The following is a 15394-nucleotide window of genomic DNA, read 5'->3' as shown; positions in this document are numbered from 1 at the left end:
CATAAAAATGAAGTATTGACCAATTTAAAAATTTCATTCCAATTGACCTCAGAAATTGAGATCTGTAAGTCTTGTTCCCATGCGTTTTTATTTTTATCTAAAGGAGCCTTGCTCATTCCTAATAACCTGTCACAAATATAAGATATTGAGCCATGATAAAAAGGTTTCAAATTAAAAATTACCTCTAGTAAGTTCTTATCAGGGCTCATAGGAAAAGAGTGTAATTGAGATTGAAGAAAGTCTCTAATTTGTAAATATTGGAAGAAATGAGTTTTGGGTAAACTATATTTGGTTGACAATTGTTCAAACGAAGAAAGATTTCCTCCAACAAACAGATCCTGAAAACACGTAATCCCCGATTTGTCCCACTCTTTAAAAACTACATTGGTCATAGAAGTTTTAAAAAAACAATTAGAGAAAATGGGACTAGACAAGGAAAATCTCAATAAGCCAAAATATTTTCTAAATTGTAATCAAATCCTCAAAGCGTGGTTAACTACTAGATTATCAGTTAGTTTGTTTAATGATAAAGGAAGTGAAGAGCCAAGCAGAGAAATAGTAGAAAATTTTTTAACAGAGTTAGCTTCCAAAGAAACCCATACTGGACAATCCTCATGATTAATGTAATGTAGCCAAAATGTAAGATTTCGTATATTGACTGCCCAGTAATAAAACCTAAAATTAGGTAAGGCTAAACCTCCGTTCTTTTTAACCTTCTGAAGGTGAACATTATTTAATCTAGGATGTTTGTTTTTCCATATGTAAGAAGATATAATTGAATCAAGAGAATCAAAAAAGGACTTAGGAATAAAAACAGGTAAAGCCTGAAATAGGTATATAAATTTAGGTAGAATATTCATTTTAATAGAATTAACTCGGCCAATCAATGATGTGGAGAGAGGTGACCAACTTGATAAAACCCTCTTCACATAATACAGTAAGGTAAGAAAATTTTCTTAAAATAAATGTTTGTAGTTTTTAATAATCATTACGCCTAAATAGGCAAAATGATTTCTTACAATTTTAAAAGGAAGGTTAATATCAAGTGATATCAGATTATTCAAAGGAAAAAGTTCACTCTTATGTAAATTCAATTTGTATCCTGAAAACTGATTAAAACAGGAAAGTAGAGAAAGCATAGGAGGTAACGAGGTCTCAACATTAGAAATAAAAAGTAATAAATCATCAGCATATAATGAAACTTTATAGGTAATACCTCTTCTAGAGATACCAATGATATCTCTAGATTCTCGAAAGGAAGTGGCTAAAGGTTCTAAAGCCAAATCAAAGAGCAAAGGCCATCCCTGTCTGGTTCCATGTTGAAGTTTAAAAGGCTTGGAATTTTGAAAGTTAGTAAGAACTCAAGCAGAGTGGGATAAATAAAGTAGTTTAATTTATTGAATGAAATTGGGGCCAAAGTTAAATTTCTCTAAGGTTTTAAATAAGTAATTCCATTCAACCCAATCAAAAGCGTTTTCAGCATCCAGAGATATCACACATTCCGATATATCCTTAGAGGGAGAATAGATATTATTCAATAAACGACGAATATTAAAGTGAGAATATCGATTTTTAATAAAACCAGTCTGATCATCAGATATAATTGATGGTAAAATGTTTTGCAATCTGCAAGCCAGAACTTTAGATAAAATTTTAACATCCACATTAAGTAACGAAATTGGTCTGTACGAAGAACATTCCGTTGGGTTCTTATTTTTCTTAAGAGTGAGTGAAATAGAGGCTTCATAAAAAGATTGTGGTAACCTACCCAATTTGAAAGAATCTGAAAAAAGAGAACATAAATGAGGTATAAGCAAAGAGGGAAAAGCCTTATAAAATTCACCAGGAAATCCATCAGGCCCCGGAGTCTTTCCAGAGTGCAAAGATCATACAGCCTCGGTGATTTCCTCATAAGCTGTTTTCGGTTATCGGCAGAGAGTATAGGAACATTTAATTGGTCAAAAAAAATTATTCATTGCAGTATCATCTTTAGGAAAATCAGAACTGTAGAGTTTAGAGTAGAATTCTCTAAAAGTATCATTTATTTCTAAATGACCAGTTGTCCTCTCACCATTGGCTTTGCAAATTTCTTTAATTTGCCGTCTAGCAATAGAGGTTTTTCATTGGTTAGCCAGTAATTTACCTGTTTTATCTCCATGAATGTAAAATTGACTTTTATCTTTTAAAAGTTGACTTTCAATTGGATATGTTAAAGCATTAGGATTTATTGATTGAATAGGATTGGTAACACTGGAAATTGTCCTTGATGTTTGTGGTGATGCTCTGACTCTTTAATGACAAATTATGTGAATTCTGTTAATGTAAGTGCAGTGGTTTGTTCCCAAGTAATTAAATCTTTATTTGTAGTTTTGTAGCAGCAGCTGTTGTGTGAGACATTTCAAGGCTGCGGAGGCTATCTGAGGATAGGCACTGAATTGAAAACCATTATCTTCATCTCTTGCCCTTTCCATTCAATGGTCTCTTGGTCTCTCATGTATCTCCTGGTCCCTAATTCAAGTCCTTGAGTCCCCATTCTTCAGACTTGCTCTACCTTAATACTAAAACTGCTAACAGTGAGCCTAGGAAAATGGTGTGCAGCTTTTCTATGAGGCAGTTAGAGAAGGGAGGCAGACTGACATTCCAAAACACTTGAGGGGCACTTTGCTTGTGAGTTAAACATGTTTTATTTTTAAATCCAAGATTCTTGAGGAAACCTTTGATGCTCCCCATGATTTTTTTAAAACTTTTTTTTAACGTGATATTCTTGTTCTGTTCTCCTTTTATCCTCTTGGGCCTTCCATGTTTCATTGATGCATTCAAATAAACCCATTTCTCCTGACTGGTCAGGAGGCAGCTTGAGTGCTAGGAGACTGGTTCTTGGTGGCCCTGTGAGATCTTTGTGCCCTTCTGTTGATTATCGTTTGCACAATTCAAATACAAGTTCTTGTACTAGCCAGTTATCAATGAACAGACAAGCATGAGAACCTGGTGGAGTCACCAACACAGGCAGGTAGAAGTGTTGTGCAAACCATAGGTGGGCCATATGTTGTGTACCACTGGATTCATTCAGTATGGTTGGTAGAATGATCTGTCTTTATAGTGGTGTTTCAGCTATAAAATACAAAACAAGTTGGAGTGGCAATCTTACTCTAGTCATAATCTTATGATTTGGCTAGTTCTTATTAATTAAAATTGTAAATTTCATCAGTCAGAGATTTTGCAATTATCTATTTCTGAACATTAATCTTCCATTAATCCCATTTTGTTCTCCCCACAATCTCATCAATTCCCCCAAAGTCTGCCACTCATTTATAGACTAAGGGCAATTTACAGTGGTCAGTTAACCTAACCCTTCTTTGCGAAGTCGTAGGAAATTGGAGCATCTGGAGGAAACTCATGCAGTCTAATCAGGTAGTCATCTTCACTCTGGGGCCAATATGCATATGATGTTAAGAAGCATGGAGGCCTCAGTGGTGTAAATGGTGTCCACCATACAGTTTCATGCTCTATCCAATTTTTTTTTTGTACGTGTGCAACACTTGAATGAATGACCCAGTGTTCATGGTGCATGTAAGGCCTGCTTCTTTATAATTTAACTTAAAGGAGAGACGGCTTATCTGCTCTGTTGACTCATAGACCTATCTTCCATAAGGTTCGCCCTAAGACTTTACCAAATTCCTTTGTAGCCGATATCAAGTATTCCATCAAGCTGTAAGAGGACACTCTGTTGGCTAGGAAGAGATGATGGGAACCCCAAACAAAGCAGCACAGTGAAGGAAAATCATGTAATTAAGATCTAGTCAGTATCAATTAAGAACATAGGCTCAGAGACTTGATTGCGAGAGGGACAGGACTGGCAGCTCAATGTTCCTAGGTTTTGATGTTTTAAACAAGATAAAGAGGGAGGTAAAACAGGTGGAGAAATTGCATTACTAATCAGGGAGAATGTCACAGATACACCCAGAGAAGACATACTGGAGAGCTCATCCATTGAGGCAGTATGGGCAGATTGGATTCAAAATTGGCTTGGCCATAAAAGCCAAGTAGTGGTGGAGGAATGTTATTCTGACTGGAGGTCTGTGACCAGTGGCGTTCCACAGGAATCAGAGCTGGGACCTCTGTGGTTTGTGATATGTATAAATGATTTGGTCAAAAATGATGGGCCAATTAGTAAGTTTGCAGATGACGCAAAAGTTGGTGGAGTTGTGGCTCATGAAGAAGGTTGTCAAAGGTTTTAAAAATCTCTATCATGACTCCCCTCAGCCTCCAATGCTCTAGGGAGAATAACCCAAGTTTGTGCAACCTTTCCTTATAGCTCATACCCTCTAATCCAGGCAGCATCCTGGTAAACTTCTTCTGCACCCTTTCCACAGTCTCCACATCCTTCCTACAATGGGATGACCAGAACTGTACATTATACTCCGTGTGGTCTGACTAAAATTTTATATAGCTACAGCATGACTTCCTTACTCTTGCACTCAACGCCCCTACCAATGAATGCTTGATGTGATCATATATTTTGGGCTATCTTAATTTTGATTTGGTTAGGTGAGTGTGTCTTTTATTGTTAATGTTTTTAAAAAATATATATACCCATTTTCATTTTTGCCATTGTCATTGCCATTTACTTTGTGGCTTTCATCAAAGGTAATGACTTTGTTTTTTACTTGCCATGCTTGAAATGTGATGGATATTACGTTTAAAGAAAAGTGCATGCAAATACTTTCTGTAAATCTGGAATGTATGTGGTAGAGATCTCACTGTAGAGGCTCTTGTGAAACAGCTCACAAGGGGTCCATCCACATGATTCAATGTGATCCCAAACTGTATCATTGTCAAGACAAATTCATGAATGATGTTCTCATTCCCCTGCATGCTTTTTATTTTATGATTTCTGTTTGTGACATCTGTTTTGCTTCAGGAGTTGGGGCTGAATTTTTAAATTTTGTATGATGCACTGCGTGGGTGCTGTGAAATCTGAAAAATGCTCTTAGCTACAGAAATAACAATCCTGCAGTTCTTTCAGACCAGTTCAGGTTTTTCCTTAATTCCTTCAAAAGAAGTCCTTGGTTTCTTCGTGTAATTGTGTATAGCTTTGTCTTTATTTTACTCTTTTCCACCCACTTTTGTTCTTCCAGCTTTTTTCATCAATGTTATGCCATTGACCAATGCATCGCACAGACAGACAGGGTTGTCAGTAGGCTATGTGTGTGCTTTGAAAATCATAGAACACAGAACAGTGCAGCACAGTAACAGGCCCTTTGGCCCACGATGTTGTGCTGAACTAATTAAACTAGGAATTAAATGCCTAACTAAACAAATTCATTCTGCCTACACAATGTCCATATCCCTAAATTCTCTGCACATTCATGAGCCTAAGAGCCTCTTAAATGTCTCTATTGTATTTGCCTCCACTACCACCCCTGGCAGCACATTTCAGCCATCTACCACTCTCTGTGTAGGAAAACTTGCCCCACATGTCTCCTTTGAACTTAGTCCCACTCACTTTAAATGCATGCCCTCTAGTATTAGACATTTCGACCCTGGGAAAAAGGTACGGGCTATCTACCAATGTGTCTCATAATCTTATAAACCTCTATCAGGTCTCCCCTTGGCCTCTGCCACTCTAGAGAAAACAACCCAAGTTTGTCCAACCTCTCTTTATAGCACATTCCTCTAATTCAGGCTCCAGATGCAACCTAACCAGAGTTGTATAAAGCTGCAACATAACTTCCTGACTCTTGAACTCATTGACTCAGCTCATAAAGGCAAGCATGCCATTCGCCTTCTTTACCATCCCATCAACCTGTGCAGCCACCATTTGATTTCCCAAAGTGCAACACCTCACACTTGGCTGGATTAAACAACATGTGTAAATTCTCCATCCATATCTGCAACTCATCTATCTCCCACTGTATCCTGTGGCAATCTTCAACGCGACCCACAGCACCACCAATCTTTGTATCTTCTTCAAACTTACTAACCCACCCATCCACATTTTCATCCTAGTCATTTCATGTATATCACAAACAGCAGAGGTCACAGCCAGAGTAAGTCCCATCAACCACTATTACCTGTCTTCTACGGCAACCCAATTCTGAATCTAAATGGCCAAGTCACCGCAGATCCCATGCACCTTAATCTTCTGGATGAATCTACCATGAGGTCCCTTGCCAAACACCTTACTAACACCCATGTAGATAACATCCACAGTTCTACTCTCGTCAATCACCTTTGGCACCCCCTCAAAAAAACTCAATCAAGTTAGTAAAATGTGACCTGCCCTGCACAAAGCCATGCTGACTGTCCCTGATTAGGCCATGATTTTCTAAATGCTCATGTATCCTATTCATATGAATCCTCTCCAATAGCTTCTGTATCACTGATGTGAGACTCATTGGTCTATAGTTTCCAGGTTTATCCCTATTTCCCTTCTTGAATAACAGAACAACATTAGCTACTTGCCAGTCCTCCAGCATCTTGCCTGTGGCTAGAGTGGACACAAAGATCTTGGTCAAGGCCCCAGCAATCTTGTCTCTTGCCTCTCTCAATAACCTGGGGTATATCGCATCAGGTCTAGGGGACTTATCCACCTTATCGTCATTCAAGAGACCAAACACTATCTCTTTCTTTATCTCAAAATACCCCAGCATATTAGCACGCTCCACTGTGATCTCATTATCCTCCATGTTCTTCTCCTTGGTAAATACCGACACAAAGTACTCATTTAGGACCTCGCCCACGTCCTCCGCCTCCAAGCACATGTTCCCTCCTTTATCCTTGAGTGGTCCTTCCCGCTCCCTAGTTATCCTCGTGCTCTTGATGTATGTATAGAATGACTTGATTCTCTTTAATCCTACTTGCCAAGGACATTTGATGGCCCTCCTAATTCTCTTCGAGTTTTTTTCTAGCTTCTTTATAATCCTCTAGGGCTCTGTTTGATTCTTAAACTTTAGCTTCCTAAACTTTACATATGCTTCCTTTTTCTTCTTGACTAAAGTCACCACCTCTCCTGACACCCAAGGTTCCCTTACCATTGTTTTCGCTCCTTCTAATTAGTTGGTCTTTAAGCACTTTTCACACGTCAGATGTAGACTTGCCCAAAAACAGTTGTTCCCAATTAACTCTCACTATTTCCTGCATAATACTCTCGTAACTTGTCCTGCCCCAATTTAATACTCTCCCGCAAGGTCCATACTTATCCTTATTCGTGGCTATCTGAAAACTTAAGGAGTTGTGATCACTGTTCCCTCCCCCCAAGTGTTCCCCCACTGAAAGCTCAGTCACCTGGCAAGGCTCATTTACCAATACCAGGCACAATATGGTCTCTCCTCTAGTTGGACTATCTACATTTAAGAAACCGTCCTGGATGCTCCAAATTTTGCCCCACCTAAACCCCTTGCACAAAGGAGGGCCCTGCCTATATTGGGGAAATTGAAGTCATCCACGACAATAATCCTGCTGTTGTTGCTCCTTTCCCTAATCTGTCTAAATTTCTGTTCCTCAATGTCCCAGTGGCCATTGGGGTGGTCTGTAGTATAATCCCATCGGAGTGCACCTTTCTTATTATTGAGTTCTACCCATTTTTCTCCAGTTGCAGCAGCCAGAGCAGCAGAGGGGAGGAGCCAGCAGTTTTTTTATTAAAAAGTGTGCAATTGGCTATGTGTGTGGCAACTCAACCAGTAAAAGGAAGGTAGGGTAAAGCGCAGTGGCTATTTTGGAGTGGCCATTGTGAGAGTGGGAATCTGAAGCTTTAGCTCAAGAGGCTTCAGCGAGGAAGCACGGGTGAGTAGTAGGTAAGAACAGGTAAGGTTTTTTTATTGTAGTTAAATAAAAAGACAGCAAATTACAACTAATTAAATAAAGTAGGGATGCAGGATCAGGTGATGTGTTATTGCTGCGTGATGTGGGAGCTGGTGGACCCCTTTGTGGTTCCCAGTGACCACATCTGCAGCAAGTGTTGGTTGTTCAAGGAACTCGGGCTCAAAGTTAATGACCTGGAATTTAAGCTTCAGACACTGTGACGCATCAGAGAGGGAGAGAGTTACCTGGATGCTGTGTTTCAGGAGGCAGTCACCCCCATTAGATTAACGACTTCACATTCGGTCTGTAGTCAGGGAGAAGAGAGTGTGAGTGATGCAGGTAGTGGGTCCAAGAGGTAGTGCTGGAGGAGCCTCAGCCCTTCAGCTTGTCCAACAGGTCTGAGATTCTTCCTCCCTATGTGGATGAGAGTGGGGCCTGTAGAAGGATGAGCAACTGAATCGTGGTACCGTGGTTCAGGGAGAATTTCAAGAGTGGAGAGAGAAAAGAAATGTAGTTGTAATTGGGGATAGTATAGTCAGGGGAATAGATACAATTCTCTGTCACAAGGATCGAGAGACCCGAAGGACATCTCATCTGACCAGAGGAATTTGGAGTGGGAGCGGAAAGATCCAGTTGTCGTGGTCCATGTAGGTACCAACGATGTAGGTAGAACAAAGAAAGGGGTTCTGCTGAGGGAATTTGAGCAACTAGGGACTAAATTAAAAAACAGAACCAAAAGGTTAATAATCTCCGGATTGCCACCTGAGCCACGTGCAAATTGGCACAGGGTCAATAAGATCAGACAGTTAAATGTGCGGTTCAAAGATTGGTGTGGGAGAAGTGGGTTTGAATTCATGGGACATTGGCACCTGTATTGGGGAAGGAGGGAGCTGTTCCAATGGGATGGGCTCCACCTGGACCATGTTGGGACCAGGGTCCTGGCAAATCGCATAACTAGTGCTGTGGATAGGGCTTTACTAAATAGTAAAGGGGTGGGTTGAACAGATTGGAAAAGTATGGATAAAGTAAAAGGGAAGGAGAGTGCAGGAGAGGTTACTGAAGCCTCCAAAATAAAGAATAAGACAAAGTTTAGAAAGGAATAATAATAATTCAGGCGATATGGAGACGAATTTGAGAAGAAGGGTGGTGAATACAAGACCGAAGGTGTTATATTTGAATGCATGCAGCATACAAAATAAGGTAGATGAACTCATAGCGCAATTAGAAATTGGCAGATATGATATTGTGGGCATTACAGAGTCATGGTTGAAAGAAGATCACAGCTGGGAGCTCAACATCCGAGGATACACATCCTATCGAAAATACAGGCAGGTGGGCAGAGGGCGTGGGGTGGCACTGTTGGTTTAAAAAATGGAATCAAATCCTTAGCAAGAAGTGACATAGGATCAGAAAATGTAGAATCTTTATGGGTAGAGTTAAGAAACTGCAAGGGTAAAAGGACCCTGATGGGAATTATATTACAGGTCTCTGAATAGTAGCCAAGATATGAGGTACAAATTACAATAGGAGTTTAAAAAAGGCATGTAAAAAGGGCAATGTGATGGTGGTCACGGGGGATTTCAATATGCAGGTAGATTGGGAAAATCAGGTTGGTGCTGGATCCCAAGAGAAGGAATTTGTAGAAAGCCTGCAAGATGGCTTTTTAGAGCAGCTTGTGGTCAAGCCCACTAGGGAAAAGGCAATTCTGGATTTGGTGTTGGGCAATGAACCAGATTTGATTAGGGAGCTTAAGGTAAAAGAACCCTTAGGAGGCAGTGATCATAATATGATAGAATTCACCCTGCAGTTTGAGAGGGAGAAGTTAAAATCAGATGTATCGGTATTACAGTTGAGTAAAGGTAACTACATAGGCATGTGAGAGGAGCTGGCCAAAGTTGATGGGAAGGGGACCCTAGCAGGGATGATGGGAGAGCAGCAATGGCAGGAGTTTCTGGGAGTAATTTGGAAGACACAGGATAAGTTCATCCTAAAGAAGAAGCATTCTAAAAGGAGGATGAGGCAACCATGGCTGACAAGGGAAGTCAAAGACAGCATCAAAACAAAAGAGAGGGCATACAATATTGCAAAAATTAGTGGGAAGCTCGAGGATTGGGAAGCTTTTAAAAACTGATGTAAGACAACCATAAAAAGCAATAAGGGGAGAAAAGATGAAATATGAAGGTAAGCTAGCCAATAACATAAAAGAGGAAACCAAAAGTAAAAGAGAGGCAAGAGTGGACATAGGACCACTGGAAAATGACGCTGGAAAGGTTGTAATGGAGAACCAAGAAATGGCAAACGAACTAAATAAGTATTTGATGTCATTCTTCACTGTGGAAGACACCAGCAACGTGCCAGAAATTCGGGAGAGTCAGGGGCCAGAAGTGAGTGTAGTCACTATTACTAAGGAGAAGGTGCTTGGGGAAACGGAAAGGTCTAAAAGTAGATGAGACATCTGGACTACACCCCAGGGTTCTGAAAGAGGTAGCTGGAGGCATTAGTAGTGATCATTCAAGAATCACTAGATTCAGGAATGGTTTCACAGGACTAGAAAATTGCAAATGTCATTCCACTCTTTAAGGAAGGGATGCAAAGGGCAGGAAATTATAGGCTGGTTAGCCTGACTTCAGTGGTTGGTAGGATTTTAGAGTTCATTATTAAGGATGAGATTTTGGGGTACTTGGGAGCACATGATAAAATAGGCCAAAGTCAGCATTGTTTCCTTAAGAGGAAATCTTGCCTGACAAATCTGTTGGAATTCTTTGAGGAAGTAACAGGCAGGATAGACAAAGGAGAGTCAGTGAATGTTGTTTACTTGGATTTTCAGAAGGCCTTTGACAGGCTGCTGCACATCAGGCTGCTAAACAAGATAGGAGCCCATGGTGTTACAGATAAAGTACCAGCCTGGATAGAAGATTGGCTGACTGGCAGAAGGCAAAGAGTAGGAATAAAGGGGGCCTTTGCTAGTTGGCTCCCAGTGACTAGTTGTGTTCTACAGGGGTCGGTGTTGGGTCCACCGCTTATCACATTATATGTTAATGAATGATGGATTTGTGGCCAAGTTTGCAGATGATACAAAAATAGGTGGAGGGGCAGGTAGTGTTGAAGAAGCAGGGAGTCTGCAGAAAGACTTGGACAGGTTGGGAGAATGGGCAAAGAAGTGGCAGATGGAATACAGCGTAGGGAAGTGTCTGATAATGCACTTTGGCAGAAGGAGTAAAGGCGCAGATCATTTTCTAAACTGGGAGGGAATACAGAAATTGGAGGTGCAAAGGGACTTGGCAGACCTAGTGCAGGATTCCCCGAAGGTTAACTTGCAGGTTGAGTCGGTAGTAAGGAAGGCAAATGCAATGTTAGCATTCATTTCAAGAGGACTAGAATATAAAAGTAGGGATATAATGCTGAGGCTTTATAGGGCATTGGTTAGACCACATTTGGAGTATTGTGCAATTTTGGGCCCCATATCCAAGGAAGGAAGTGATAGCATTGGAGAGGGTCCAGAGGAGGTTTACAAGAATGATCCTGGGAATGAAAGGGTTAACGTATGAGGAGTGTTTGATGGATCTGGGCCTGTACCCGCTGGAGTTTAGAAGGATGAGAGGGGCTCTCATTGAAACCTACCAAATTTTGAGAGGCCTTGATAGAGTGCACATGGGGAAATCAATGACTATTCAACCAGCTTCATAATCACTTCAGTCTTTTTCTTTCCAAACTTAATTTTTCTTAGACTTGAGTTCATATTCTCTGGATTCTTATTCAGACGTCTGTACTACTGGCAGAGTAACATACTGTAATCACTATACTAAACTTTCTGGTAATATTTTATCACATTTTATTAATACTGGAAGAATTCAAATAAATATTGAAAAACCTCTAAGATTGTAATCCCCTATTAACTTTGAAAATATTTTTTCTTGCATCACAGTTTAGTGAAATGACCATCTTGAGATCTCTTTGCCTAAAATAACAAGCCATGTAAAATAAGTAGAATGAAAAACTTTGAATGTGGACTGTTTTGATTAATACTTGCAGGGTGGAATAAAATATCAGCCAAAAAAACAGATATTGTCAAAAATTTCTTCTGAAGAATGCACTTCCACAGAGAATGTGGAAACAATTGGATGTTGTGAAAGTAGTAACTGCTGGCTTTCCTGTGGTTATTAATCCTGCAGTTTCAACTTATTGTGGAATCATTACTTTGTACAGAATCCGAAAGAAAGTAATTGAAAAGAGAGAGGAACGATTGATATGTGACCGTACATGTCGGCAAGAAATGTTTGCACATGAGCATGTAAGTGTATTTGCCTTAAGGATATTACAATATTTTTAGTAGATTATATATGGAGTGGCTGCATGGTGCTTGCCTACTATCAAGCAATAAAAATTGAATATGAAATAAAGATCTTAAAGGGCAAAATATTTAAAAGAAAAAAAAGCAATTGCTGATAATCTGAAATAAAACATTTGATTTCACCTGGGAGTTCAGTTTATATTTTTCAGCTTTAGTTTTCTATAAGGGAGTGTTTCTGAGTCATAAAGTTGAAAGTGCAGTGCACCAAGCTTCCAATTTAAGTGTTACAATAACATTGTGTTAAACTTCTGCAATGTGAGTAGGAAGATGCCTGTTTTGCTAGGGCACAAAGGTGTTGAGGCGGGTTGAATGAAAAGATATGCACAAGGTGATGGTGTTATCGGTGATGTTACAGTGGTCAAGGGGAACTTCATTATGCAGGTAGACTGGGAAAATCAGCTTGGCAGTGGATCTGAAGAGAAGGATTTGTAGAATGCCAATGAGGTGATTTTTCAGAGCAACTTGTGGTCGAACCCCCTAGGGAAAAGGCAATTCTGGATTTGGTGTTGTGCAGTGAACCAGATTTGATTGGGGAGCTTAAGGTAAAGGAACCCTTAGGAGGCAGTGATCATAATATGATAGAATTCACCCTGCAGTTTGAGAGGGAGAAGTTGAAATCAGATGTATCGGTATTACAGCTGAGTAAAGGTAACTACAGAGGCATGACAGAGGAGCTGGCCAAAGCTGATTAGAAGGGCACCCTAGCAGGGATGACAGTAGAGCAGCAATGGCAGGAGTTTCTGGAAGTAATTCAGACAATGCAGAATCATTTCATACCGAAGAAGAAGCATTCTAAAAGGAGGATGAGGCAACTGTGGCTGACAAGGGAAGTCAAAGACAGCATAAAAGCAAAAGAGAGGGCATACAATATTGCAAAAATTAGTGGGATGCTAGAGGATTGGGAAGCTTTTTAAAAACCAACAGAAGGCAACTAAAAAAGCAAAAAGGGAGGAAAAGCTGAAATCTGAAGGTAAACTAGCTACTAATGTAAAAGATTATACCAACATTTTTTTCAGATATATAAAGAGTAAAAGAGTGGCGAGAGTGGACATAGGACCACTGGAAAATGACGCTGCAGAAGTAATAATGGGGAATAAAGAAATGACAGACAAACTGAATAAGTATTTTGCGTCCGTCTTCACTGTGGAAGACACCAGCAACGTGCCAGAAATTCGGGGGCAGAAGTGAATATAGTCGCTATTACTAAGGAGATGAACTTGGGAAGCTGAAAGGTCTGAAGGTGGATAAGTCACCTCGACCAGACAGACTACACCCAAGGGTTCTGAAAGAGGTAGCTGAAGAGATTGTGGAGATATTAGTAGTGATTTATCAAGAATCACTAAATTCAGGAATGGTTCCAGAGACTGGAAAATCACTCATATCACTCTACTCTTCAAGAAGGAAATTATAGGCCAGTTAGCCTGACTTCGGTGGTTGGTAAGATTTTAGAGTCCATTATTAAAGATGACATTTTGGGGTACCTGGAAACACATGGTAAAATAGGCCAAAGTCGGCATGGTTTCCTTAAGAGGAGATCTTGCCTGACAAATCTGTTGTATTCTTTGAGGAAGTAACAGGCAGGATAGACAAAGGCGAGTCAGTGGATGTTGTTTACTTGGATTTTCAGTAGGCCTTTGACAAGGTGCCGCACATGAGGCTGCTAAACAAGATAGGAGCCCATGGTATTACGGGTAAGGTACTTGCATGGATAGAAGATAGGCTGACTGGCAGGAGGCAAGGAGTGGGAATAAAGGGAGCCTCTTCTGATTGGCTGCTGGTGACGAGTGATGCTCCCAAGGGGTCGATGTTGGGTCCACTGCTTTTCACGTTATATGTTAATGATCTGGATGACGGAATTGATGGCTTTGTGGCCAACTTTGCGGATGATACAAAGATAGGTGGAGGAGCAGGTAGCGTTGAGGAAGTAGGGAGTCTGCAGAAGCACTTGGACAGGTTGGGAGAATGGGCAAAGAAGTGGCAGATGGAATACAGCGTAGGGAAGTGTACGGTCATGCACTTTGGTAGAAGGAATTAAGGATTAGACTATTTTCTAAATGGGGAGAAAATTCAGAAATTGGAGGTGCAAAGGGACTTGGGAGTTCTTGTGCAGGATTCCTTAAAGGTTAACTTGCAGGTTGATTCTGTAGTAAGGAAGGCAAATGCAATGTTAGCATTCATTTCAAGAGGTCTAGAATATAGAAACAAGGATGTAATGCTGAGGCTTTATAAAGCATTGTTCAGACCACAGATGGAGTGTTGTGAACAGGTTTGGGCCCCATATCTAAGGAAGGATGTGCTGGCATTGGAGAGTGTCCAGAGTAGGTGTCAAGAATGATCCCAGGAGGAATTTCTTTAGCAATAGGGTGGTGAATCTGTGAAATTCATTGTCACAGATGGCTGTGAAAGCCAAGTCATTGGGTATATTTAAAGCCGAGGTGATGGGCTCTTGATTAGTAAGGGTTTCAAAGGTTACGGGGAGAAGGCAGGAGAATGTGCTTGAGAGGGAATAATAAATCAGCCATGATCGAGTGGCGGAGGAGACTCAATAAGCTGAATGGCCTAACTCCGCTCCTATGTCTTATGGTGGCAATTTTTTAACTTCAAAATAAAAGCTATTCTTTATTCATGCCCTCCAACAAAAGACTTTTTAAATGAAATAATCATAGTTCCACTGTGTTTTGAACTAACGTTGCATTATATTTCATGTAAGAACAAAGTCAAAATGACAAGCCTTTTCCCCTTAGCCACTTGTTCTTTTGATGTATCCATATGCTTAACAGAATTAATAGAAAGCTGAAGAAATTCTTGTTGTTTTCCATCGGGTCATCACCGTGCTTGGATGGAGCACTTTTTTATGTAGCCGTTATTGTATTCACGTGTGCAAAGTGTTCAAGATCAGTATTCTCTCGAGCAAGTGAAGGCATTCTTTGCCTTCATTTTGATATTATATTTTGTATATTCAGTTATCATAAAAACTGAGTTATTAACCATCTTTTTTACTGTAGGACATGGGTGGGAACAATATCACATTTTCATTCACTAAATCCATCGGTAGCAACTAATTTTCAAAAATTATATGTTAAATCATGCACATTTTAAATGAATAAGCTGGAACATGAGATTATATGAGGCAAAATTTGTGAGCTTCAGTGTTACTACATATATGATCTAAAAGTGAGACAAAATTTAACCTCGAATTTTCCATGTTTCCATTTTATTTGAAAATCTGACATGTCACTG

General features: G+C 40.1%; 1 protein-coding gene across 2 annotated transcripts in view; it reads left to right on the top strand.

Moving 5' to 3' along the window:
- The window catches only part of snapc3 (small nuclear RNA activating complex, polypeptide 3), a 50521-nt gene that overhangs the window by 6536 nt on the left and 28591 nt on the right, over window positions 1-15394 (top strand). For both annotated transcript variants that reach the window (XM_052019238.1, XM_052019237.1), the window contains exon 3: window positions 12010-12094. In XM_052019238.1, coding sequence (XP_051875198.1) covers window positions 12010-12094 — 85 coding nt within the window. The remainder of the gene's footprint in view (window positions 1-12009; window positions 12095-15394) is intronic.

Source organism: Pristis pectinata, chromosome 7 (assembly GCF_009764475.1).
Source record: "Pristis pectinata isolate sPriPec2 chromosome 7, sPriPec2.1.pri, whole genome shotgun sequence".
NCBI lineage: Eukaryota > Metazoa > Chordata > Chondrichthyes > Rhinopristiformes > Pristidae > Pristis > Pristis pectinata.
This window is presented reverse-complemented; position numbering and strand designations above follow the sequence as displayed.